The 25,177-nt window shown below is 40.8% G+C and overlaps 1 protein-coding gene across 2 annotated transcripts in view; it reads left to right on the forward strand.

Moving 5' to 3' along the window:
* PAK3 (p21 (RAC1) activated kinase 3) overlaps nt 1–24,967 on the forward strand; it is a 181,308-nt gene extending 156,341 nt beyond the window's left edge. For both annotated transcript variants that reach the window (XM_045030768.1, XM_045030767.1), the window contains exons 8-15: nt 647–710; nt 6,637–6,685; nt 10,694–10,806; nt 12,063–12,180; nt 12,956–13,055; nt 13,513–13,709; nt 19,348–19,485; nt 20,179–24,967. In XM_045030768.1, coding sequence (XP_044886703.1) covers nt 647–710; nt 6,637–6,685; nt 10,694–10,806; nt 12,063–12,180; nt 12,956–13,055; nt 13,513–13,709; nt 19,348–19,485; nt 20,179–20,268 — 869 coding nt within the window. In that variant the 3' untranslated portion in view covers nt 20,269–24,967. The remainder of the gene's footprint in view (nt 1–646; nt 711–6,636; nt 6,686–10,693; nt 10,807–12,062; nt 12,181–12,955; nt 13,056–13,512; nt 13,710–19,347; nt 19,486–20,178) is intronic.
* The last annotated feature ends 210 nt before the right edge of the window (nt 24,968–25,177 follow it).

Consider the following 25,177-nt stretch of genomic DNA (forward strand, 5'->3'; position numbering starts at 1 on the left):
AGAGTGTTGCTCTTATATAAATGAATTCGACCTCTTTCACAATGAAGCCTACACAATAAAGATTGTCAAAAGCCTGTGATTAATTATTTGCTGTTAACTGTTGTTTTTTTTTAAAAGGCAAACCAAGGAAGGGCTAATGGAGAGTCACTCCAGGAAATTTTTTTCCTAGTCTCTACATGGCAACTGTTTATAAAAGTTGAGTCCAAAAACAAAGTTGGGTTCAATATATGAAAGTGTGAACCCCGCTGCGGAATCATAAAGAGACTAGCTAGTTCTGAGGAAATTAGCATTGTTATGCTAGCGCTCATTAACATTTAAGCATACAAACTCATTTGCATATTTATTTGTTAACTCATGTCTGAGTGTTATGTGAGCTCTTCTCCAGAGTTCGTGTTCTTAGTTTTCTTTCCAGCTCCAGAGGCAAACATACTCATCAATGGATTTTAAAAAAAGTAGATGCCACCTGAATTATTAAACTGCTACTCTTATTTCTAATCCGTGTGCTCTAGTAGTATCATATTGAATCTAAACTGCACAGAATGGCAGTAATGCCAGGCAGTAATGGTGGATTTTTGACTTGCCACAGTTTGTCACTGAAGATATAATACTCATTTTCAAGAGAGCTTCCTTTTCTTTTTTCTTTCAGGAAGCATTGTGAGTGTTGGTGACCCTAAGAAGAAATATACACGATTTGAAAAAATTGGTCAAGGGTAAGTACAGTTGGAGTTATATGTATAAATATGCGCCAAATATTTTGCTGGCATTACCTTATTGAAGTCAAGGGAGTTACATATACATTCAGAATATTTGTTTCGATTGTACTTGTTCTCTCCACATTGATCAGTATTTTCCTGCGGCCAAGAGGAGTCATTAAAGAAATGTTCATGATGGCTGGCTTGATTGCATAAGTTACTGGCACATGGCAAACTTGTCATCCCTCATCTGTGTGGTGTGGTTCACCTGCCTTCATGGAAGAAGCCAGTTTTGATATGACCAAGAATTACATGGGCCTACTAGAGAAACAGAAGATTACCTTGTACTTTATTGCATAAAAAATGCCATTTATCATTTTAACTGATGGGTGTTATTGTACAGCTCAAAATGACATTAGTCAAAAATCATTTAGTGGTTAAAGAAAATATTTCAGGAGTCAGGTTTAAAATCATGTAATTTGAGAACAAAAATCAGAGGCTAAGTAACCTTTGTTTCCCAGCATATGTAATGAAAAGGATGTATACAGAAATGCAATCCATTCTGATGCACAGAATCCTCAATAGCTTGCCATAAAAGACAGCATTTGCTAGTAATCAGAAACATGGTGTCTTCAAAGTGTTAGGCGTTTACCCAGAATGGAATCCCATGTATACTTTATCAGACTAGTAAGAACAAGATAATTTTGAAATTGTGTGGTGTGTGATGTGCATTTTAAATACTAACGCTGACTACAGATAGGGTCTGATTCTCTTTTCCATCACAGCCAGTTATGCAACATTGTAATTCCATTGTTTTCAGTGGAGTTACTCCTGATTTACATCATGTAAGAGCAGAATTGGGCCTTCAGGTTACCACCAATAATTATCACTGAATTAAGGGTACTGAGGTTAGCAGGTATCATTGTGCATTGTATATATTATTGGATTTGAATTTTCTGTAACTTCTGGTTGACTTGGAACTGGTATATGCAGAACAAGAAGAGACCATGTCTTTTAAAGCTCACGTTGCTTTTTCTTTTAGATTTATAATAAAAAGACTCTAGTTTGAAAGGGCAGTTATGGGAAGACAATTTCAAATAATGTCAGCTTTCATTACTTTCATTTACCTTATATCACTTAAAATAGACAAAACTACATCTTTATTCTGATTGTACAACGTCAAATTGCTAGTTAGAGTTAAACGAGAAATGAAACATAATATGAACAATAATATAACAAAGCCGCAGTCCACCTTACAGGGTGCTCTAAATGGGTTTAGATAGGAACTTTTTGATCATCTTAAGTCCCAATGTGAGTATTTTCTAATGTCCATAAATATACATTTTAGAATGTAAATCTTGTAAACAGGGTCAAACCGCATGTATGTAAGTAGTGAGAAATTAGTCTCTTCTTTAACTTCTTGAGTTCTTAATTCAATGAACTTCTGTCTTCCTATGCTTATGGTGGTGCCTCTTTATGGTATTGTTTTTGTGGAAATTCTCTGACCTGTGAAATCACAAATCTAATCACATGTAGATTAAGCACGAGGCATATTCTCACCGGAGCTGTGCATTACAAAGATGAGATAATTGCAATCCTGTGATGAGATAAACAAACACTAATACCATGTGTTACTGCAAGTTATTTACCACAGCCACAAAATATTATTTACAGAAGAATTAAAGTCTTTGCATTTCTGATAACCATCATGAAATCTTATGGGAAACCATAAGATTTTTTGCCTGGGTTGTACATTAAACAATGTATTATCATTGTAGAAGCAAATATCTTTCCAAGAGTTTAGAAGCAGGCATAGCTTTAATAGCCATTATTCTAACAACGTTCTTACTTTGAGCGTCTAGAATAGGAGCATTATGTGTTATTCACTTTTACGCAAAACTTCACAGAAAATCTAAATTTAACATGCTGTACTCCAGTGTATTAGGCAGCAATTTTATCAAAGAAATTAAGAGGCTGTTTGTTTAGTTGAGATTATGTGAATTTGGGGAGGGAGGGAGGAGGGGAGAGAGACACACACACCATGACCTTGCCTGTAAGTGGAAAGTTTTGCTGAAAACAGCAAGCAATGGACACAAGGAAGGTCTGTGTATCTATAGAAACAAACTCCTTCTCTCTGCATTTCTTTTTCTGTCCAGACACTAAAGAACAATGTTAAGACTGTAGCGAACACATTCTCCCTTTAAGCAGATCACTTTACCCTAGAACTATAGATAGTGACGAGTGCAGTGGTTGTCAGGGAACTGCAAGGCACATAAATGTTACTTTTACCAAAATAACTTATTTTGATGGCAAACATTTTGTTCCACAATATGAACGTGCAAAGAAGTTTAGATAAAATAAGAACGGTCTGGAATTATTGCCCAAAATTCAACTTGAAATAGACCAGAACCATTTTGATCTCTTGTTAACTTCATATATATAAGCTTCCCCAAAACACCCCAACAACCCATTTTAAACAATGTTAAAGTTGTAAAGTCAAGTCAAGCTTTTAAAAGTTAGGAAATGACGCAATTAAGGTTGCTTGTGCATTTGCATTATGATAGTATTTAATTAAATGATCTCACACTTCGTTTACACAACTTACCCTGCCTCATTCAATGTCAGGAGGACAGCAAAAGTCACCCTTGACACTAGGGTAACCTACTTTCTTCCACCAAATTTCAAGTCCCTACTTCCAAACATGAATTTACTAAAGCTTCTCAATGAAACAGTTGTAGGATTTTTTTAACAGGCAAAATAACAGTCTTGGAAATGGCTGAACTTTCAAAACAATTTTTTAGCTGAAGCTTAAAAAAAAAGTAGCCTGAGACTAACATCCCGCATGGAAAATTTCATCCCAAATGATTGAAGTTGGAAAAGTTATAAGCACTTGGAAACAGGGTCTTATAATGAAAAATATTGAGCAGCCTTGACTATCAGCATCACTATCAACTTTCTTAAGAATTCCTGTTTGATTTTTTAACCACAGAATTTTGGATTAGCATCTGAATCATTGCAGGCTTCCTTGAAAGAAACTTTTTTGAGACACTCCCATCTTTTTTTAAAATGTGAAAAATATATAATGACTCAGATTAAGGACTTACAAAGGCAGAGCAGTGTTTGCATTCAAAGAAAAAGCGTACAAAAACAACCCCTTTGGTTTTATGAGGACAGGACAGAAGTTTAATCTTATAGCCAAGATGAAAATATATTTTGACCGCTTTGATATCAAAGTTTCATTCCACGTATTTCACAAGTCTGGCAAAAGGGAATTGTAAATGCTCCTTTACCTTGCACTGAATACAGATCCCAAAAGAGAGCTGAAGCACGTGGGAAGTGAAGTCTGTTCTGAGGATGCTATCCACTCAGGCTTTGCTTTTCAAGTGAGACAAGGAGCTGATGTGCTTATTTACAGGAGGGGACACAGTAAATGAGATGATGTGGCTGTTTATGTATTTAGTTAATGTTAATGAAGATGACACAGCTTATTGAGCTGATTTCCTGGCATTTATTACAAATAATCAGTTAATATGAAATTGAAGATAGAAATAGAATAGGAAATGAGTGGTTAGATCTTTCAGTAGCTGTTAATAAGGAGACTGGAGACTACAGGGGAAGACATGGTTACCAGGCAGACTTCAGTTGAAGAGGAGCTTTGGATATAAGGAAAAGTGAATTGGATGGGCAATCACTCAGCAGTGCTCCATATGGCTAGTAAACAGTGTACATTAGTCAGCAGAGTCACACTCGGAGATAGGTGAGCTTCAGAGCTGAATGGGGGTTGTCCTTGGTTTAGGATTGAGGACATTTCAAGATACCTAGGAAACATAGGTATGGCTGCTTGATAGAGAAGGCTACACTGGCTCAAATCAGTGTCTGGTTCCTATCTAAATTCTTAGCAGATAGCCTGGAGCCTACAAAAAAGCATCCTAATTCAAATAGCTGTTTTAAATAAACCCTAACAGGAGTGAGCTAAGGAGGTACAGCTCAGTATTAGCAACCCTGAATAAACTGTTGGATTTTTATGAAAACAAATTGGATTAATCTCCACAGTTAGTCATAGAAAAATTCATTTGCATTTATATTAAAAGAATGCAGAGCGTGCCAAATGATAACATTGTTTCCAATACAGGCACTCAGTCTGTGGTGCACAAAAGAGTGAGCCTGGCAAATTAAAATGCTATGGAAATATTTCAGCTTCCAGGTGAACAGAACTAACATGAACGTCATGTAACGCTGGGCAACACTAACTGGTTTCAATTGAAATTAGCTGGTTTTCACTCAGAGTAAGTAAACGTTCCAGCTTCCCTTCCCAAAATTTCCATCCTGGTCCATCCACTTCTGCAGACAAGCAGGAAAGGATCTCTAGATGATCACAGTTTGAGACCCAATGCTTTAATTCAGGTGTTAGCCTCCAGTCGTGTTAACAAATGTTACCATGGCCCCTCGACATTTAAACCCAATAGGTGGTTTACTCTGTGTATTACCTCTTCCCAATTCTAGTCATCCACAACACTGTAGGGAAAGAATCTTTCTTAATCATGAACAGATGGGGAAAAAACAGACTGTCTAATCTGCATATGCCGATCAGTGTGTCATTTTATTTTCTGGTGGCTCTATGACAGACTCCAGGTCTGCTTTGAAAATGAAACGTGAATGTAAGGGCGATGAAGGATTCAAGTGTCTGACATCCTAAAATAGGAAGCTGTCGAGTGACTTGACGTGCTTAGGAATCTGGGGCTTCTTATTTATTTATTTGTATTCATTTTTAGGAGTCTAGGACTTCTCACCTAGCAGAATTTTACAAATAAAATTAACATCATCTCTAAATGCATGCATACAATTAAAAATCACTTAGCGCAATATAGCAAGTTAACTCAGGGCCAGCCCGAGGCCTCAGAAGATCTCTGCCTCAAGAAGAACCTCAGGCTTCCTAAACCATCCATCCATGTTGTGAAGATCAGCAAGCTCTGGCTCTGAGGAAAATGTTTAAAATATCAGGAAACCTGTGCAATGTTGAAAAACCAAAAGAGAGCTAATAGAAAATGGGATGTTGAGAACAGGAAATAAACTTTGCAGTGCTTCATCCAAGAAGCTAGGAAAAAACATTAGGAGCTCAACTCAACCACATTTAAATCTTGATGTTTTTCATCAGTGTTAAGATAAACCTTTAGGAAAACTGAGATATTGTCAAGGGTTGCTTGTTGCTTTAAGACTAAAGAAACCAAACAGTGGCTCTGCAGAAAGCCTACAAGCAAACACACTGTAGGCTGTAATCTTTGGGTAGTAAACTAACGGGCATCTCAGGCACTGATAATCCTCAGTTTGTGACTCCTGGAAGATCTACAAAGGGAATCCTTTTCCCTAATTTTTGCCTGCTTTCTTATCCTCCCCTGCCAGAGTCCCCAGAGCACTCCTAGGAACGGAGGATTGAGCACAGCTCCCTCTGAAGCCTATAAAGTGAACCCCTAAATCATCTGGAGGGGGCACAGGTAGAACTGGTTGGGAGATGTATCTTATTTCCTGCAATAACAAAACAGAAGTAAATGAAAATTTTTCATTTTTTTGTCACAATTTGGATGTGTAAAATTTTTTGGGTTTTGGAAGAAAAAACAACCCTGAACATTTTTTGGGTTTTCATTTAAAAAAAAAAGGGAAAAACAATAAAAAGCATTTTTCATGGAAAAAAATGCCCTTTTTTTTTTTTTTGGCCAGGTCTAGTCACAACAAAAGACTCAGGGTGCTCTTTTCACTCAGGTGCTGAGCTTGGGATTTTATCTTGCATCCATTGCATGGTGCGGTGGCTTGTTGTACACAGCTAAATACTGTGTTGGCTGAATAAATGTATTTTGTAAACATCTTAGGCGGAGATATGGTGCATGCATTTAACTTTGCTCAAAGGCACGGGACATCTCCTCACTTCTTGGCTGCTGTTTTTTTCTAGGGCATCGGGCACTGTTTATACAGCAATAGACATTGCCACAGGACAAGAGGTGAGTGCTAATATTAAATCCAGATTCTTATGTAATTCTTCAATATTTTTTCTTTTATCATGAATATTATGTCATACTCATTGTTCACATATAGCTTAACATTAAGGTATCAGTTACTTTGCTTTGCTATTGATTTAAATAGAACCAGAATCTCACCTTTAGTATGGCCAGTTGTTAAGTGGAATATTTTCCCTACCTACTCTTTCCTCAAACAAGTTCTTGCAGCCTTTTAGATTTTATCTATCCCAACTAGCAACCTAGACTATTCCAGCATTCCTGGTTGTATTGCGGTATAGAGCGAAATCTGTAAAGGCATCCCAGATAGCACCTATTGCTGGTTTACATATAGTTTTTGTTACTGATTTAACTACACTGGTTTTAGAAATTGATATAGGTAAAGATCCTGTAGTGTGGAAGCAGTTATACCAGTACAAAGGTATTTATATCAAAAGAGCTTATATCTGTAAATTTACAACACAAAAAACTTGTGTAGATCAGACTTTAGATTAGTGAGAAATATAGATTGTGCATCCTCTAACGTAACTACAGACTTATGGATAACCCCAGGCTTGAAGATACCCAGGGTTTGTCAAACAGTTCAGCCCATCTCTAATTGGTATTAGGAATAAATACGGTTCATTGCAGTGACCTGAGAAAGTTGTCCAATAGCATTATTAAGCACTGCCAGAAAGTGTAACCAGAAGGAATATGAAAAGAGAAGTTATATCCTGCACAGAAGGACATGCTAGCTCTGTCTTAATTACTGAATGTATTAACACAACAACCTGTTGTCAGATTAGCTGATGGATGTTTCCGTCACTTGGTTCCAATTTATCTTAATAATTGATTCAACTATAGTAATAACACTTAACACTTATCTACAGCACTTTTCATCTTCAAAGTGCATTGCAAATATTAATTAAAGACAGAGCATTATTAAGCCACAATTTTATATTTTAGTGACATTGAAGTTGGTTGACCCAGACCATTAAAAACAAGAAAACTCAAAATTAAAGGTAAAGATCTGTCCTTAAAACATCCATTTATGCTTAGGTCATGTCTCACAGTACAAGACACTACACATTGATCTAAGCGTGACCTCGCAATAGCTGGTCACGGTGCGGGGAGTGGAGAATGAATGAGATCTTAAATTAAGAATGTCTTGACTTTGAACTTCCCAAGTTTTGCTACTTTTGGTTGTCACCTTCATGTTCATTTCTTCTTTTTTTTCAAAGCAAAGTTTTTTAAATTTTATAAAATCCTGTATAAAGGTCAACATTTGCAAGATTAGGTGACTAAAGTGAGACCCCTAAAGCTATATTTAGACATCCAAATAAAAATGGCATGATTTTCAGAGGTGCTGACCACCAAAGCATCCAGCGACTTCTCCCAGGATCAGACACAAACACATTAAACTGATTATGTGACTAATATACAGTAATGGGATTTGTATACGGGTTCCTGTACCCTTTAGAATGGTTTAGAATAGTTAACGTCTACCATGAAAATAGATGTTTAGGCCCCAATCCTGCAAACGTCTACACACGCGCTTAATTTAATCACAGAAATAATCCCATTGACTGACTGCTCATGTGCTTAACTTTAAGCACATGTATAAGTGCTTCGAGTATTGGGACCTTACCCAGTTCTTGTGGGAGGGGTCTATTTGAGGCGCCTTGTTTGGATGCCTTACAGTTCCTGCTCACTTGCATTCCAGGGGAGCGATTTCCTAACCAGGTTCAAAGAGGCCAACACAGAGCTGGAGTAGTGGCCATGAAAGGCTGCTTGTCCCAGGTTAGAAAGGCTGGATTCCATTCATTCCCCATTCAAACCCTTTGTTTTTTGGATTGGAGTGAATTTTGCCTCCGGTGCATATTATAGATGGGACAGATAACAGTTGCCTGACATTTTCTATTATAAGCCCTTGTTTTCAGTTGCCAGAGATCTGCTGCAGGCCACATTATTTCTGAATTTTTTTTAGACAAAATGGTTCAGCCATCTCTGAGAATGAGGCTATTGAAAACTACATTATTTTGTCCTGTTTAAAAATTCTGGCAACCTTTTCTTTGAGAATCTCTAGTGTCTTCATGCTTTGGAGCAGGGACTTGAAATTTGGCCTTTCTATCAGGGATGTGCCTTTGCATCCCATTTGATAATCTGCTCAAATTTGGCAATGTTATAAGCGTTTGAAAAATCACTATGTGTGCTCAGAAGAGATGTCTTAGATTTTTAGCAGTTCATTTCCCCCAGATTCTGTCAGCACTGGGCATGCTCCAGCTGGGGTTGAGTAGCACTTTCCTTGAAGTTGCTGCGGTGGGCTGGGCCCCAGGGATGAAAGCAGAGAGACGATTACCACTCCCGCACGCCCAACGCTGGGTCCAGGCAGTGTGGAGAAGGAAGCTGCCTAATTCAAATGTGATGAGGACAAGAGCCAGGCTTGGGGTGAGGGTTAGGAGTAGATTCAGACAAGGAGGGTGGTGGATGGGGAGAAAAAGGGGAAACAGGGAGTAGGGGTTGGGGGGAAACTGGGACTGGCTGGGCAAAGAGTGTGAGACTGGGATCTGGGTTGGGGAAGACTGGGACTGGCTGTGCAAGGAGACTGATACTGGAAACCAGTGTGCAGGGGGAGAACTGGGACCAGCTGTGCAAGGAGAGTGCGACAAAGAGTTGGGGAGAAGGGGGAGACTGAATGAAGAGCCCATGGAGGAAGACAATGAGGAGGGGGAACATAAGCAAGGGAGAGGTGGGAAGGTGACGGAAGGCCAGGGGTGGGAGGGAAGGAGATAGATTGGATGAGAAGCCAGGTTAGGGTGAACTGGGATTGGCTGGGCAAGGAGCCTGGGAACTCAGGGGAGGGTGAAGACTGGGACTGGACTGGAGAGTCTAGATGGAGAGACTACGACAAGGAGAGTGGAACTGGGATAAGAAGCCTGGTGAGTGGAGACTGGGACTGGGTAGGTGAAGAGAACGGGACTGGGATGAGCAACCAGGGTGGGGAAGAAGAGACAAGCCCGGGGTAGGGACAGTTCAGAGGACATGGCAAAAGAAGTCATACTTGGGGCGGATATGGGCAGAAGAATCTGCAGTCTGGGATGGAACCCAAGCTTTGCCTCTCACCATTCCTCTGCTATTGACAAACATCTGTGAAACCCGCTGGCAAAGTATCTCATTCCCTTCTAACATAGATTGTCATCCTCTATGTGGACCAAATTTTGCTATCAGCTACTTCATTAGCTCAAGTGGCAGAGCTCTGTGTGGTGGCTCTAGAGGTTCTAACCCTGCTGATGACCTACCGTGGTGCTAGTATGATGCTATGTGATGGAATATCTGGGTAGTGGGGGTTACAGGTTTTTGTTTGTTTGTTTTGTTTTTTACAAACCTAGAAAATTGCACACAAGACTTCATTAAAAGACTGTTATTTAGGTTGCCAAATCAAGCACTCAAGTTAGGAAATGCCAGAATTAAGTATGTCTCTTCTGCCTTAATAATGTTCTTTTAATGTCACTTTTTGTATGAATTTGATATATGCATTTTATATAATTTATGTAAGGGAAATAAATAATCTTCCCTGGGGAGAATAGTTATTGAACTTGTATTGTTGCCATACTATTGCAAGATGGTTTTATTTTTTTATTTTAATCAAAGTACCAAAATCACTAATTACATGCAAAAATGAATGCAATGAATTGAGGCCATTTTGGAATAAGCTAGGACTGCAGAATGTTAATGATATTAAGTAGCAGAGGCCATTTTTAAGGCCGTTTTATGTACCTTGCACAATAAGACGTGTAAGGCAGTGTACTCTGTAATTGGCACCCAAGTAGTGGGTGAAGTAGTGTGGATTTCAAAGTATAAAGTGTAGTATTGCAATGCAAGTTACTGAGCCCTAATAAAGGGACAGTTTGGTATAGTTCTCAGCTGCTCTGAAACATACGGTCTCAAACACATTTATTTCTTTTTCATTCATTGATGTTATTCAACTTAGTATTTAACAAAATGTCATTGTAGGTGGCCATAAAGCAAATGAATCTCCAGCAGCAGCCTAAAAAGGAACTAATTATTAATGAAATCCTGGTCATGAGGGAAAATAAGAACTCTAACATTGTTAACTATTTAGACAGGTAAGTTGTGCCAGTCGTTAGCATTGTAGAGCTTGTTTATATACGGTGCGTCAAAGATTTAGCCAGACCTTTTTTTTTTTAATTTTGTGTGCAAATGACCATTTGTGCACACAAAGCTGATCACTGAACATAAGGATCCATTTACACAAGCATACAGAAAACTCTCCTTCATGTGTGCATGTGAAAGATTCCCGCAAACTATGGAGACACAAGTTTTGAAGATTTTGACCAGCACGTGCCTTTACTGAAAACAGTATCAATAACTACATAAATCTGCACATTTTATTAGTAGGACACATTCTTCCTATTTTATAAAGTGGGCACTGGCATATAGTGATAGAATCTATGTCAACTGGTGCTTCCCACTAGGGTACCATTCATGTAATTTCAGTGAAGACAAGATTCCTGTTGGGATTTTTTTCATTTTTTTTAAATGTTCATGTTTAAAGCACTTCAGAAACTGATGCTTTATCAGTTTTAAAATTGTTTTTGTATATCCATGGATGCTTCAAAAATGCACTCAAAAATGTTCTTGCTGTATTGTCACTCCTTTGCTTCTGAAAAACGTTACAGCTACTGCTGGATTGTGTTTTCTGCAGGCAGCACATGAAGGATTTCCTTTCCCTGGCTTTATATTATTCAAGGTTTTCCAAACTGTTGATCAAATTCCATCTTCAGACACCATTGGCTGCTGTGCATCTTATACCTTTTGTCGTTAATGGTTATATTTCTATATAAACAAGTAATGTGAGATGGCCTAGTTTAACATCCTTTACATTTTCTAAACTGCATTTTTACTATCTAAAGCCTGCTGTATAGTTAAAGTAATTGCCTATAATGTATTACCTTTTCATTTGGACTACACACATTCTTCTAACACTGTGAACAGTTAATTATATCTGTATCAGAGGGGTAGCCGTGTTAGTCTGGATCTGTAAAAGCAGCAAAGAGTCCTGTGGCACCTTATAGACTAACAAACGTATTGGAGCATGAGCTTTCGTGGGTGACTACCCACTTGGTCGGATGCATGACACATGCACACATGACACATGCATCCGACGAAGTGGGTAGTCACCCACGAAAGCTCATGCTCCAATACGTCTGTTAGTCTATAAGGTGCCACAGGACTCTTTGCTAGCTGGTTATCAATGAAAAATGCCAAATAGGCAAAGTCATCTGTGAGTTTCTTTTGTCAAAACAGCTCTGTAAATAGTTGTGCTCACTGATGTGGTGGTGTGTTCATTTGCTTGTTTCAGCTACCTAGTCGGCGATGAACTTTGGGTAGTTATGGAGTACTTGGCGGGAGGCTCTTTAACGGACGTGGTTACAGAGACCTGTATGGACGAAGGACAGATAGCAGCTGTCTGTAGGGAGGTAAGAGGTGCCATGCATGGATGTGCTTGCTGGGATAGTGTGTAATGGTGTGGTAAGAATGTAAAGGATAAACAAAGATGTATTTTGAGATAAGTTGTCTTTGTAATATTGGAGAAGGAAGAAGGAAATCAGATCTATGTTCTGCTGAAAAATGTCATCCTTGTAGTAAAGTTCAGTTCTGATGGCACTTGTTGGTGATTTGGTAGTGTTTAGCTTTGCTTCTTTGAATGTTTACCTGCGGAAATTCAGCAGTGCACCTTATTCCTTGGCCTTTAAAGGGAAATAGTCTTGCCACAGAATGTAAAAAACTGCCAGTAAAAACAAATGCTAATTTGTTCAAGTATGAGAAATTATGTGACTAAAAATATTTTAAAATCTGCCGTAGGTTGTAACCCCAAAGTCTTTGTCATGCGGCGTTTTGCCAGTAGTGATCCAGTTCATACTGAAAGAACTTCTTTTCTTTTCTGGCAAATAATAGTTTGTCATATGGGATAGAGATGGCAAAATTCACTGTAGCAGCAATCATTCCGTCTGTGCTTCCAGGCTATAGTCTGTAACAATAATTGACATTTCTAATTCAAAATCTAATGTGCCTTCATTTAGAAAGTTATTATTCTAATAGTGTTGAAGCAGCAAGCTACTTCACTTGACAGCACAATATTCTGCCATTACTCACAATTCATCTAGAAATTACATCTTTTAATGATATTTTTATCCCCCCATATAATGAAATCAGGCCATTAATTTTTACCTTTATGTTCCTTTTTTATATCAGTGCCTGCAAGCACTGGATTTCTTGCATTCAAACCAAGTGATCCATAGAGACATCAAGAGTGACAACATTCTTCTCGGGATGGATGGATCTGTCAAATTGAGTAGGTGTTCTTGTTCAGGTGGCATTATTCCAGTGGTGGTTGTGGAATTGCTAACTGACTGCTAGTTATCGGAAGGAAGTGATAGTACCTTGGCCACTGCAGCCAAGAAATGTTTCATTTTAGAATAATTTTAACACCACGGGGAAATCTCAGAACCTCAGAATTTTGAGGTGACTCAAAATTATTTGACTATATTCAGAGCCCAGAGTTCTGATCTAAGGGCCTGAAAGACATGGAGTTTCTTACATAAATAAGAGCTGTAGAGTCCAACTTTGTTAAAAGAACTGAAATGGTCAAATTCAATAGTAGTTTGGCTATATCCTGTTATGTAAGCAAGAGCGTGGCCATGTTTCCAGCCAGATACCTTGATGCATTCTTGTGCGGAGCATGGAATGTTTGTATTTGTTTGCTTCATAGCCCAAGTTGGTGTTAACGGTATTTTTTTCCTTCTCTGCAGCTGATTTTGGGTTTTGTGCTCAGATCACACCTGAGCAGAGCAAACGGAGCACAATGGTGGGGACTCCCTACTGGATGGCACCGGAAGTAGTGACAAGGAAAGCATATGGCCCCAAAGTTGACATCTGGTCATTAGGGATCATGGCAATAGAAATGGTGGAAGGAGAACCCCCGTACCTTAATGAAAATCCTCTCAGGGTAAGGTGCAAGCGGAATCGTATAGCACTGGCCTTCTATGCTGTCCCACTTTTAGATGCAAAATCCTGTCCAAACCACACAAGCTTGATATCGTTTCAACAGTATCATTGCAGCATACCAGTATACACTGTTGCTATAGGCACATAAATGAGGGAAGAGAAGTGACATGGAGTTATTCTCAATATGTGTCATTTTTGCCTTCAGGGCTGCTAAAAAATTCTCAGTATGTCTGCTTGTTTTCTGAAAGCTCCTTCTGCTGTATCTCTGATGACAAGAATCTTTCTGAGTCCAAGTTTCTCCAGCTGATGGAGTCTTGTGAAAAGAATTTCAACCAGAACGGGAGGGAGGAGAATTTTCCCAAACACAGATCAGTGTATATTTGTTAAATAAATGAAATGCCTTATCTTATAGTGAAATCTGTAATTACTTATTAGTAAGTGCAGTTTTAAAGTTACGTTTTAACACAAATATTGGTAGTAAAAAAATTGGGGCATTTATACTATGGAGCAGTTCACATTTTTGTCCTAAGAAATTTAGTCCTTTCCTATGTTAATCAATTTGCATATTAAATGAGTGAATATTAAGGGACAATCTTACATAATTGTATGACTGAACGAACACCCAGTTAAACACTTGTCTCCTTCCCTGGGGTGGATTCCTGGAGTGGTACAGCAGCCCACATTTACCAGAGGAAGTACAGCTTGTATCTCCTATCCCGTGGCATGAGGAGGAATTCAGACCATGGATTAACATTTCATAAATAATTCTAGATTTGCGTAGAGAGAATATCAGAACAAAGCATGGCCTCTAGGTTCTCTCCTGGGGTACGTCTATGCTGCAGCAAAAAACCTGCGGCACCAAGTCTCAGGCCTTGGGTCAGTTGACTCGGGCTCAGGCAATGGGTAGGGTTGCCAGTTTTGGTTGGACGTATTTCTGGAGGTTTCATCACATGACAATCTTTAATTCCTGGGGACTCCAGGACAGTCCTGGAGGGTTGGCAACCATAGCAGTGGAGTCAAACATTGCAATGTAGACACCTGGGCTTGGGCTGCAGCCCAGGCTCTGAGACCCTGCCCCCTTATGGGGGCTCAGAGCCCAGGCTCCAGCCCAAGTCCAAATATCTACACTGCAGTTGTATAGCCCCGTGAGTCCAGGTCCCACAAGCCAGCGTCAGCTGACCCAGGCCAGCCTTGGCCGTGCCACCAGGCCTTTTATTTCAGTGTAGACATGCTCATAGGTTCTGATCTGTGATATCCAGCCTGCACACATCAGCACACAGACCGCTGCCTCTGAACGAACAGGTAAATGAACAAAAATAACGTTGGAGGCGAAACTGTGTTGGTCATTGCCATTAAGGAAAAGAACAATAAGGATGAAGTCGCCCTTAGGGCTTTAACAAACTTGACGTTGCAGAGCCTTTTGCAAAAGGTTCTCGATTCTTTTGGAAAGCCACAGTTTGGGGGTAGGCGGTGCTAAGTGTGGAAGGGCTGCACGGTGGGCTTTCCTTCGCTTGGACACAATAATTTGCACCTGCAGACTGCTTCTGTCCAGTGCTTTCTGCACCACTGCACGGAGGCACTGTGGGAGAAGGGACATGGCGAGTGGATTGATAATTACTAAGTGGGAACCCCACCTCCAAAAGGCCAGGGCAGTGGACACTATCACTGCAGCCCTGGTGCTAAAGCAGTGGCCTCTGAACAGAACCAGATGTGCTCTGCTCCTTTGTGGGGAGAATGATTCCATACCCCATCATCTTCCTCAGGGAACCCTTGCAGAAACCTTCATGCCCAGGATTTGGCCTAAAATCTGGCAAGGAAAATTAGCATCACTGAAGTTTCCAGCTGGCCCTCTGAAATGCAGCTGATTTTCACCTGCTGCAATCTCCCTACTGTATGATATCAGCGAGCGGATTAGGATTCCTCTAGAAGCTGCAAATCAATTATTGCAAAGCTAATTAGGCTTCTCATCTGTGACTGCATTCAAATTCAGTTATACCTCTTCCCACCCAGGTTAAATCAAAGAGGTGGTCTCTCTCCCTGCTGAAGTTATGATTTCTTGGCAAACTGTAATTCCCAGAAGTAAACTCTTCAGGGCATCTTCAGTGACGGGTCCATGCCTCTGAAACCAGCTCCCATGGATGGTCTTTGGAGCTTCTAGGCATAGACCTGTTTAGCCAATTTGCTGGCAGATTTATAGGTCATTGTAATGGTTGTGTTTAAGGGTTTGTCTGTGTTCAGGGAGTTCTGCAAAGCTTTAAACTGAAGGGTTGATACTTTATTTTGTGAATAATTGTTTTAATAATGCAAGGTGCCCAGGTGCTTTAGTTGCTGGCACCAATATAAATGTATAAATAAATAATAAAGGCATTTAAAGGTCATTAATCATCGTCAGAGTTAATAGCCGTCCTGATGCAAAAGCCTGTGTCATTTCCCAGGCGCAGGGGAAACGCATTCCACTTTGAACTACAAGTGTTCAGAGACAGTCTATGACACGTGCCCTTTTCTGGCCTCTGGAGATCCTGATTTGCTTCCAGTTTCATGAATACAGCCTGCAATAGTGTTACTCTCTTTTCACAGTGATTTTCACTGTGCCAGACGTGCACTCAGGCCCTGAGATACAAGCCTGAGTGCACAAAAACACAATATACTTTTAAATCCATGTTGGATCTCCCAAGCTTCAATTAAAAACCCCCATTTTTCTTCTTTTTTATCTGTGAGTCACCTGTTGCAGTAATTGCATTAGTTTTCATCAAAAATTGCAAAATATTTCTAAAGTGCTTTGGACGCTACAGTTCCCAGCCTGAGTCTCCTCATAAATTGATCCTAACACACGTGGGCATGAAAATGTGACCCATATAAGGTTTGTATCTAACTTTCCCAAATCGCAGCTATAACTATCTGCTGAATCCTTCCTGTTTTTTTCTCTATGCCAAATGCTTACTGCCCCTTTGCAGTTCAGTTACTACCAATGTGACATCTGCTCACTTCCTATATACTGGACATTTTTTTCCTGCCCTGCTTTGCAAGACATAAATGATACAATTCCCTCCTTTCCCACTTCCCCTGAAATATTAAAAAAGTGGAATGCCTGGCTAAGGATGACTATTCCTCACGACTCATGTATTGTGATGAAATCAGCACAGTGAGTCAGCTTCTAAAAGGGCTACTGCGTTTCACCTGCAGCTCCTGTTTGACTTGGAATTCAAAACAGGGCAGATGCAACTCGTATATCGATATTAAGCCTACAGCAAACAAAAGGGGATCAGTAAGTTTTAAAGTCCACTGGAAACAAAAAGTCATCTGACCTCTTGAATATCTCCAGTCTGGATGGAGTCATTCAGGTGATAAAAGCTGAAAATGATCAGTTCAGCTATGAACTGGGCAGTCCTCAGACACAGTGGCACAGATTTGAACAATACCAGTGTAAATCCATAGATAGCTGCAAAGTCAAATTTACTCTGGATGGATAGTGGTGTAAATGAAACCTGAATCTGTCCTGACATTCTAGGTACCCTCTAAGATCAAAGCAAATATCTGCTTGAGTAAGGCAGTTGCTCTAAAAGGGTAACTTTTAGGCCTAGGAAGCCTTGCTCTATGTTTAAGATGGTAATAAAAGTGGATTTGGTGACTCTCTGTTTGAATGCTAGTAGGACAGAACTGGTACTATTTTAACAGAAACATTGTTTTGGGGGGGAGTGGGGGGAGATTTCCAGGCCTCCTCCTATTCTGAAAGTCCAAGTGCAAAGAGTTGGTAGGGTTCCATAGGTCCCTTTTGTAACCTACTAAAGGATTCAAACTGTCAGTGTCGTAACAACATCCTGTAGTGGCATAACAGGCTTGTGCTATAGGTTTTCAACTTTCTAGGCCTCTATCACAAGTGAAATGTGTCTAATGATCTTCACTCAGGCCTCATTGGATATGTTCCCTTTGCAGGATATCCAGAGCGAACATACTGGGTTTTGGAGAGCAGAATGAAAGTACAAGACATTGTTAGAGGTCCATAGATGTGTCCTCAGCTCATGACAAACCTATGCTGCTCCTTATCCAGCAGCATTAAGGACCGTATTTTCAAATATGAAGGGGCACAAATGCATGTGCAATTGTGTGCCATGCTTCTATTTGTTGATGACGTGGTTGTGTGCACAAACTGAGTTTTTGTGCACTCAAATGACCCAGTGGATGCTTAGTCAGGGCTCCATGGAACTTGCTGTGGAATTCAACCCTTGCCACTGAATGCTTAGCTTGCTTCAGAATCTTAGCTTTCACCTTTATTTTTATTTTGTTCCAACTATGTTTCTACGCCTTTGGGTTTAGAAGGTGACTTTGAAAATGTGAAACAAGCATAACGCATATAGTTCTAGCTTTCTGAGTCTTCAGACTCCCTGAAACAATCACTTTTGAAGTGTGAACTAGCGCGTTCATCTCAATGGGCTGCATACTCTGAAACAAAGAATACAGTTGAAATGTCTGCATTAACTAGTTAATTTCTTAGCCCTGGTCTACACTATAGAGTTAGGTAGATGCAAGGCATCTTAAATTGACCTAACTTTGTAAGTGTCTATACTAAAATTTTGCTCCCGCCGATGTAACTCGCTCACTACACCGACTGAATAACTCCACCCCCACGAGAGGTGTAGAGCCAATGTTAATGTAGTTAGGTCGATGCAGTGTCAGTGCAGACACTGCGTTGATTACATCAACTGTTGCTGGCTTTCAGGAGCCATCCCACAATGCCCCACACTGACAGTTCGGTCGGTGCAAGCGCTCCTGGTGAGGACGCACACCGCTGACACAAGGAGCAAAGTGTAGACATGCACAAGTGATATCATTACTGTGACGGCTGTATGCTGACATAAGTTAGGTCAATTTAATTTTGTATTGTAGACATGCCCCTATACTTTTGCCAAAACATCCAGCTAATGTGCTTAGCCAGCAGTCCCAAACTTCCCTCCCTCTCCCCGTGGTGATCAGACCCCCATTGTCACTTGCCCAGCTGGTAAAACCTTCAGTTTACTCTCTAGCAACTTGTACCATGCAGCTGTCCATCTACTTTGTGTACCTGGTAAGCGGGCATGCAAAATGGGCATGCAATTGTAGGTATTTTGAAAATCAAGTCCTAAATTTCCCTATTTTCCTCTCTGAATTGATAACTGGTGCACTGCACTTGAGTTATGATACAAAATCACAGTGATAACCAGTTGTCCGGAATGAATGGAAGTATCTACTGCATCACTCTGTCATATGGAAGCGGTGTTTAAGGGAACAGTGAGCACTGCAGACATGCACTTGGATTATTCCTTGTTTCTTTGAAATATGTGTTTAGACCTGCTCTGCACTTTAAATGTTTTGCCAGGGTAGCTATACCAACAGCCCCCACTCCTCCCCCATTGCAGGCACAACTTATGCCAGCAAAAAATTGCTTTTGTTGGGCTAGAAAATGCAATAAGCTACATGGACAAAAGCCATTTATGCGTCTACACTAGGGTTTTTGCCAGCTTAGAAGTGTCACTCAAAAATCACACCTGTAACTGACATTGCTTTGCCAGCAAAAGTTGCGAGTGTAGACCTGACCTTAAACAGGAATACATATTAGACATTGAGGTTAATAGGTTAAACCCTCTGGTTTAATGTTTCTCTAGGCTTTGTATCTGATAGCTACTAATGGAACCCCAGAACTTCAAAATCCTGAGAGACTCTCTGCTGTGTTCCGAGACTTTCTGAACCGCTGTCTGGAGATGGACGTAGACAGACGAGGGTCTGCCAAGGAGCTTTTGCAGGTAAAATGGGCACAGGTTTGGGAGGTGATTGCAAAGTGAAAAGTCCGTGTCAGTGGTGGCATTTGTGTCCTCCAAATATGGAGCCCCACTAGCTATACAAGGAGTTGGTGTAGTCGGATCATCATAGTGCATTACACTTCAAGCTTGGCACTTTTCACACCAGCAATAGCTGTTCTGTAATGTGTATCATTTTCCTTTTCAGAACCAGGTAACGGCATTTGAATAGGGCGGGGAAAGGGGGGGGTGAGATGGGGCTGATGCTCCTCCACTTACCTGGGTTCAGTTAAGAAGGAAATCCTTTGAAGTTAACCAAATCTGAAACACGGGTGTAAATGAGATGAAAGTCTGGCCCCAGAGATGAGAGGCCAATGTGCACTCTGTCACCTAGCACCCTGTAGTCTGAATTTTGCCTTCATGCAAAAGGCAACTGATGTGAACCTGCGTCTCAGAGGTTCTGAATACAGGAACTGGGCCTGCAATAAGATTGGGCCAAATTCATCCCTGGAGTCGCTAGAATTGCACCAGAGATGAATTTGTCCTTCGCGTTTTGAAAAGTTCCATAGTATTGTGTCTTTTTAAATTAGAGCCTAAGTATGGCGCAAGGACAACAAAAAAGCTGCTTGAAAGTTAGGGTAAATGGGCTGTGAATGGAAAATAATGAATATTTTTTCTTTCTGTTTCTGTTTTTAATAGCATCCATTTTTGAAATTAGCCAAGCCTCTCTCCAGCCTGACTCCTCTCATCATTGCAGCAAAGGAAGCAATTAAGAACAGCAGCCGCTAGCATTGTGGACTGGCTTTACCCCAGGCCAGATCCCTCCAGAGCAGGACTGAACAAAACTCTGTAAAACCTCAATTCTTGTGCTGCAGGACAGGCAGACATAAGGACAAACGAACAGTCACAGTCATGATGGAGGCCAGCTGTTTTCCAGCTCTTTGAGGACTAGAAACCTATCATGTGTCTTCTTCCTGCTCTCTGATTTCTTAATTTATTTCTCAGCTGAAACAGGGCCCAAAACCGAGCTGCCAGGCCAGAAATCGCCTTGTTGTCTCAGCCATCTCCACGATCAAACGAACTCAGTCGCGAGACTCCCAGTGACCATCCTGTGCATTTCACTGTTAAATGATTGGTTGGTTCTTAAAGATTCACAATCACTTTTCTGAGTTTTTTGGTTTGGTTTGGAACGGAAGAAGGGTCCCTCCTGCATTGAGAAACCTCCTCCAGGCTGAGTTGTCTTTTGAATACAACCCATTCGCTAGTATTTGCCCATTCATGGTACTGTTAGATGGTAAGGATGAAAGTGAAAGTGCTTTTCCAACCAAAAATAAATCAGCCGCCGAGCAGGAAGAGAATCCTGATGAGATATACGCTTTCAACCGTGAACATACAGAGTTTGGGTCCTTGGCAGCATGATTTGTGCAATTAACAATGGTACTTTTGCCTTGGTGAAGTTCTTGTAAACTGAAAAGCAGAAAGGTCAGCAAGTTTGCTCAGAAAGGGCTCGTCTGCTACAAAGCTGTAATACAAATGGCGGCCCAGTCTTGCTAGGTGCTGAATCTCTCCTGCAAAGTGCTCAGCACACAACTTCCCCATCGGTGAGATAGAAGGGCAGTTGAGGATGCTCTGCCCCTTTGCAGACGGGAGGCACTCAGCACCCTGCGGGATTACACCAGCTGTTCATAGCATCAGACCCTAACCAACAGGAGGCTGAAATCTGCTATCGGCTGCCTCCATGCCACTGCAGCCCTATTTAAATTTGGGTTTGCACAGATGTAATAGAGGGGCAGAATTCAGCCTAGCGATTCTTTGAACCAAGTTTGCCCATCCCCATGGCTGGCGTGTGACTGCTGAAAAAGGACAGGTAGCATCTGTAAAATTCCCAATCAATTAGGCAGCCCAGTGCTCTAAACTGTTACTCCGATGAGTGCCCCTTAGTCATGTGAATAATCCTATTGAGCTCTGCTGCCAATGCAACAAAGGATGGTGGAGGAAATGTATTTAAACAAGCGGTTTTGTAGTGCCGGGTGAAGGGAGGGAAAGGTAAATGCAGACTAGAGTACATCAATACTCTTAGGCCATAAACTGGGTCAGCCTTTACCTCTCCCCTCAATGCATGCACCAAACTCACCTTGATGCTAGTATGTGTATGTTGAGGAGAGAATAATGGCTGGAAATGACTGAGGATTGTACTGGCTCGTAAATTTATTTGTAAAGGAGCAGAACAGCTTAATTAACAATTTGTATTATGTGAACGGACAGACCTGGTTGGCGTTCACTCAGCAAAATATTTGCTGCTGGATTTTAAGGTTAATACTACATTTAAAAATCAAAACCCTTCGAAACAACAGTAGGATGTGGCTATTGGTAGCGGGGAGCCCGCCTCTGTAAAAATAATAATAAATCCTTGAATGTAGATCAACGTGACTTCACATTTAGTTTCCGATACTGCAAGGAGCTGAGCGTTCCTGAGAGGTACTAAGCATCCTCAACTCATGTTGCAGTTCGTAAGAGTTAAGTGTGCTCAGCCCTTCCCTGGATTAGGCCTTGAGCCTTCGTTTGGCTTGGGATTTTTTAGTGAGATCTTTGGGTTGTGACTTTCATTAATATTGCCAACTGGCTGACCCTCATTATTTGTCCACCTCAGTTTCTTTGGGGCTTGACTGAGGCAGTGTTTATTAGTTTACCATACTCAGCTGCTAGTTAACTTTCCCCCATCTCCTGGGATGCAGAACAAGTTTTTGTTTTATGCCCAAATATGTAAAGATTCTTCTTCTGTAGTGGGATCATTTTTGTCTTTGTCCACTCAGGTTAGACATCTAGGAGATGGGAGTTTAGGGTTCTTTGAAAATCCAGTGATTCAAGCTCACGACGGCCCAACCTTATTTGGTAAAGAATCAATCGTAAAGAAATAAATTTAAATTCCACACAGAAGTAAACAAGTGACAGTTTCTATTTCCAGGGTAGCTTTTTCTTGTCTTTGTATCCACAAAGGTGCGTACATCCGTCCCTTGAAAGGAAAGCACTTTCTGTGGAGCATTTCTGCTGGATATCCAGGACAAATCTTTTTTGGGGGAGGTTATGCTATTCCATTTGCTGGGTTTTTTCCCTAGTTGTTTTCTTCAGCTATAAATATTTTGCCTTTTTATCCCAGCCCCACCCTTCAAAGAAAAAAATTAAAAAGGTATAATCAAAGATATACACTTCAAAATGGTGTATGCTCCAGTGTGTGAAATATTGTTGACACTGGCTTTTTAAATGCAGCTGCTTTAATAAGAGGCCTTAATTTTTATTTTATTTGTAAAAATATTTATTTATTTTGCAGCAGCAAATCCAGAGATTTTACTTTTTAAAAAAATTCCTAGTATGCCGACAAGATTCAATAGAAATCCAGTTCCTGCCAGTGATTGCATCCAGCACACAAGCTATAATTGCCCAGCTGAGTACTCTGTAAAAGGGACCAATTACTTGATGTCCCTTTATATAAGGGAGTAGTAGCATTCCTAAATCTCTTCACTTGGGAGATTCTGTGGCACTAAATGCTTCAAGCCAGTGGATGCAGAAAGATAGCAGCGGCTTTTATATCCTCCTGGATTTGGAGGCAGACGTGGAAGTGGAAAACAATCCTGAAAGAGACAGGCCTTGTGCGTGAATTACAGAATTGAAAAATAGCACATCAGGATAGGCATTGCCTTTGCAGAACGAAAAAGATGCAAGCAATCAGATGAGTCTCTGGTACCATCTTGTTTTTTGAGAGCCATCCCTGGTTTAGGCAATTATTTATGTATATTTTAAGGAGTATTAGAGAGAAGCTGTTCCTCCTGTCAAAAGCATATATAAAGACAAACATACTGTACGTGTTTCAGACACTTTCATTCCAGGTATTAATAGACTGGTTAATTGCCTTTTCCTATTTTATTTTTAAATTCATAATACAATAAAGAACTTCCAGATCTCAAATGTTGTTCCAGTCCCCGGAATGATGAGGTGTGAAAACGGCCGTTAGCGCGCCAGGGTTCCGAAAGGTCCGAAGACAGGAGCAAGAAACCTGTAAAATCAGGGAAGTTTGAGAAGCACAGGACAGATTATTTATTTAAGAAAATGGAAAAGGAAAAAAAAAAGCCTTACATGTAACAAGGCTTCTGCCTGCATTCACGGGAGCCAGAGGAATTGCTGGATCTTACAGTGCTCTCAGGTTTTGGTCACAGTATCGGGCAACGGTTGCGTTATCACCTGTTGTGTCTTTCTGCTTTTGTAAATACGTATGTGTCTGTTTTCCATCACTGGCTACTGGTTGGCCAAATCTCATTGTACACAGATGAGCTCAGTTATTTATTTATTCTGTTGTTGTTCAGGTTTCTTTGAGGCTAGTGAGAGCATCTCAACATTATAGTTCCTATCAGCCCGTCCCCCCAGTTTCTGACCCAAGCACATTCCAGTCACTAACGAAGGGAAATATTAAATCATATCCAATTGCCTATGTAGCTGTTACTTCCAAAATGGAGTCATAGTTTTGGCTACATAAGGAGTATTCCTCAGTACTGCACATGAAACATGTAAATAAATATATTTCTTTGCTCAGCGGGTTTGCATACAACTTGGTTGACAAGCCAGAGAGATTCCATAAAATCTACCAGAGAAGGCAGGAGGAAATATTGCTTTGCTTGAAACACCAGGGCATGCACAGCAAAACTAGATTAGCCTTTATGAGCTGTATAAAAGGCCACTAGCCTGCATCTTTCCCCAATGGAGTATCGTTCATTCACGCTCAGTAACTTAAAGATGGGCGGTGGGGGGAAGTGACAAAGGCCCAGAAGCAAAGCCTCCAGCTTTCAAGATAGTTATTCTCTCGGACTGGGCAAGTAGCTTCATTTTTAAACCATATTTTTCAGGACAAGGGAAAGGACCTTTGTGTTTCAAGAACGACCGTTCCGATAGCTCGCTCGGGTTTCTACCAGAATATCTGCATCTTGAGATCTTCAAGTATCTTTAAAACACCTCATTGCTCATGCCCGTCCTTGATCTAAAGTGATCGTTCTCTAGGTGAACCCTGCAGACTCTTACTTACACCTTCCCCTGTTTATGAATGGTTCAGAGATGAGCCAGCAAACTGGGGTTGTGTTACAAATGCATAAACCCCTACTTGGAGGTGAAATCTACCTGTTTTGGCTCAATGCACAGGCGGTGTGGATCTTTGGGAAAAGCTGCAGTCTCAAAAAGGGTGTGGCAGGGTGGGGGAAAGAAGTTTATGTTCTCTTCATTGGTGCCTTCTGGTCAGACAGCGGTCTGATTCTGCAAATACTGTCACTGCTTAGCTATTCTTCTGAGTAAGCACCACGTTTCAGAATCTGATGGTGACTTAAGGCAGGTCTATACTTACCTGCCGGGTCGACGCATAGCGTTCGACTTCTCGGAGTTCGAACTATCGCGTCTAATCTAGACGCGATAGTTGTAACTCCGAACGCGCTCCCGTCGACTCCGGAACTCCACCACCGCGAACGGCGGTGGCGGAGTCGACGGGGGAGCCGCGGACTTCGATCCCGCGGCGTCTGGACGGGTGAGTACTTCGAACTAAGGTAGTTCAACTTCAGCTACGCTATTCGCGTAGCTGAAGTTGCGTACCTTAGTTCGACCCCCCACCCTAGTGTAGACCAAGCCTAAGGAAATAGTGGGTAAGATAATATATTAATGTTAA

Source organism: Mauremys mutica, chromosome 9, assembly GCF_020497125.1.
Source record: "Mauremys mutica isolate MM-2020 ecotype Southern chromosome 9, ASM2049712v1, whole genome shotgun sequence".
Taxonomy (NCBI): Eukaryota; Metazoa; Chordata; order Testudines; family Geoemydidae; genus Mauremys; species Mauremys mutica.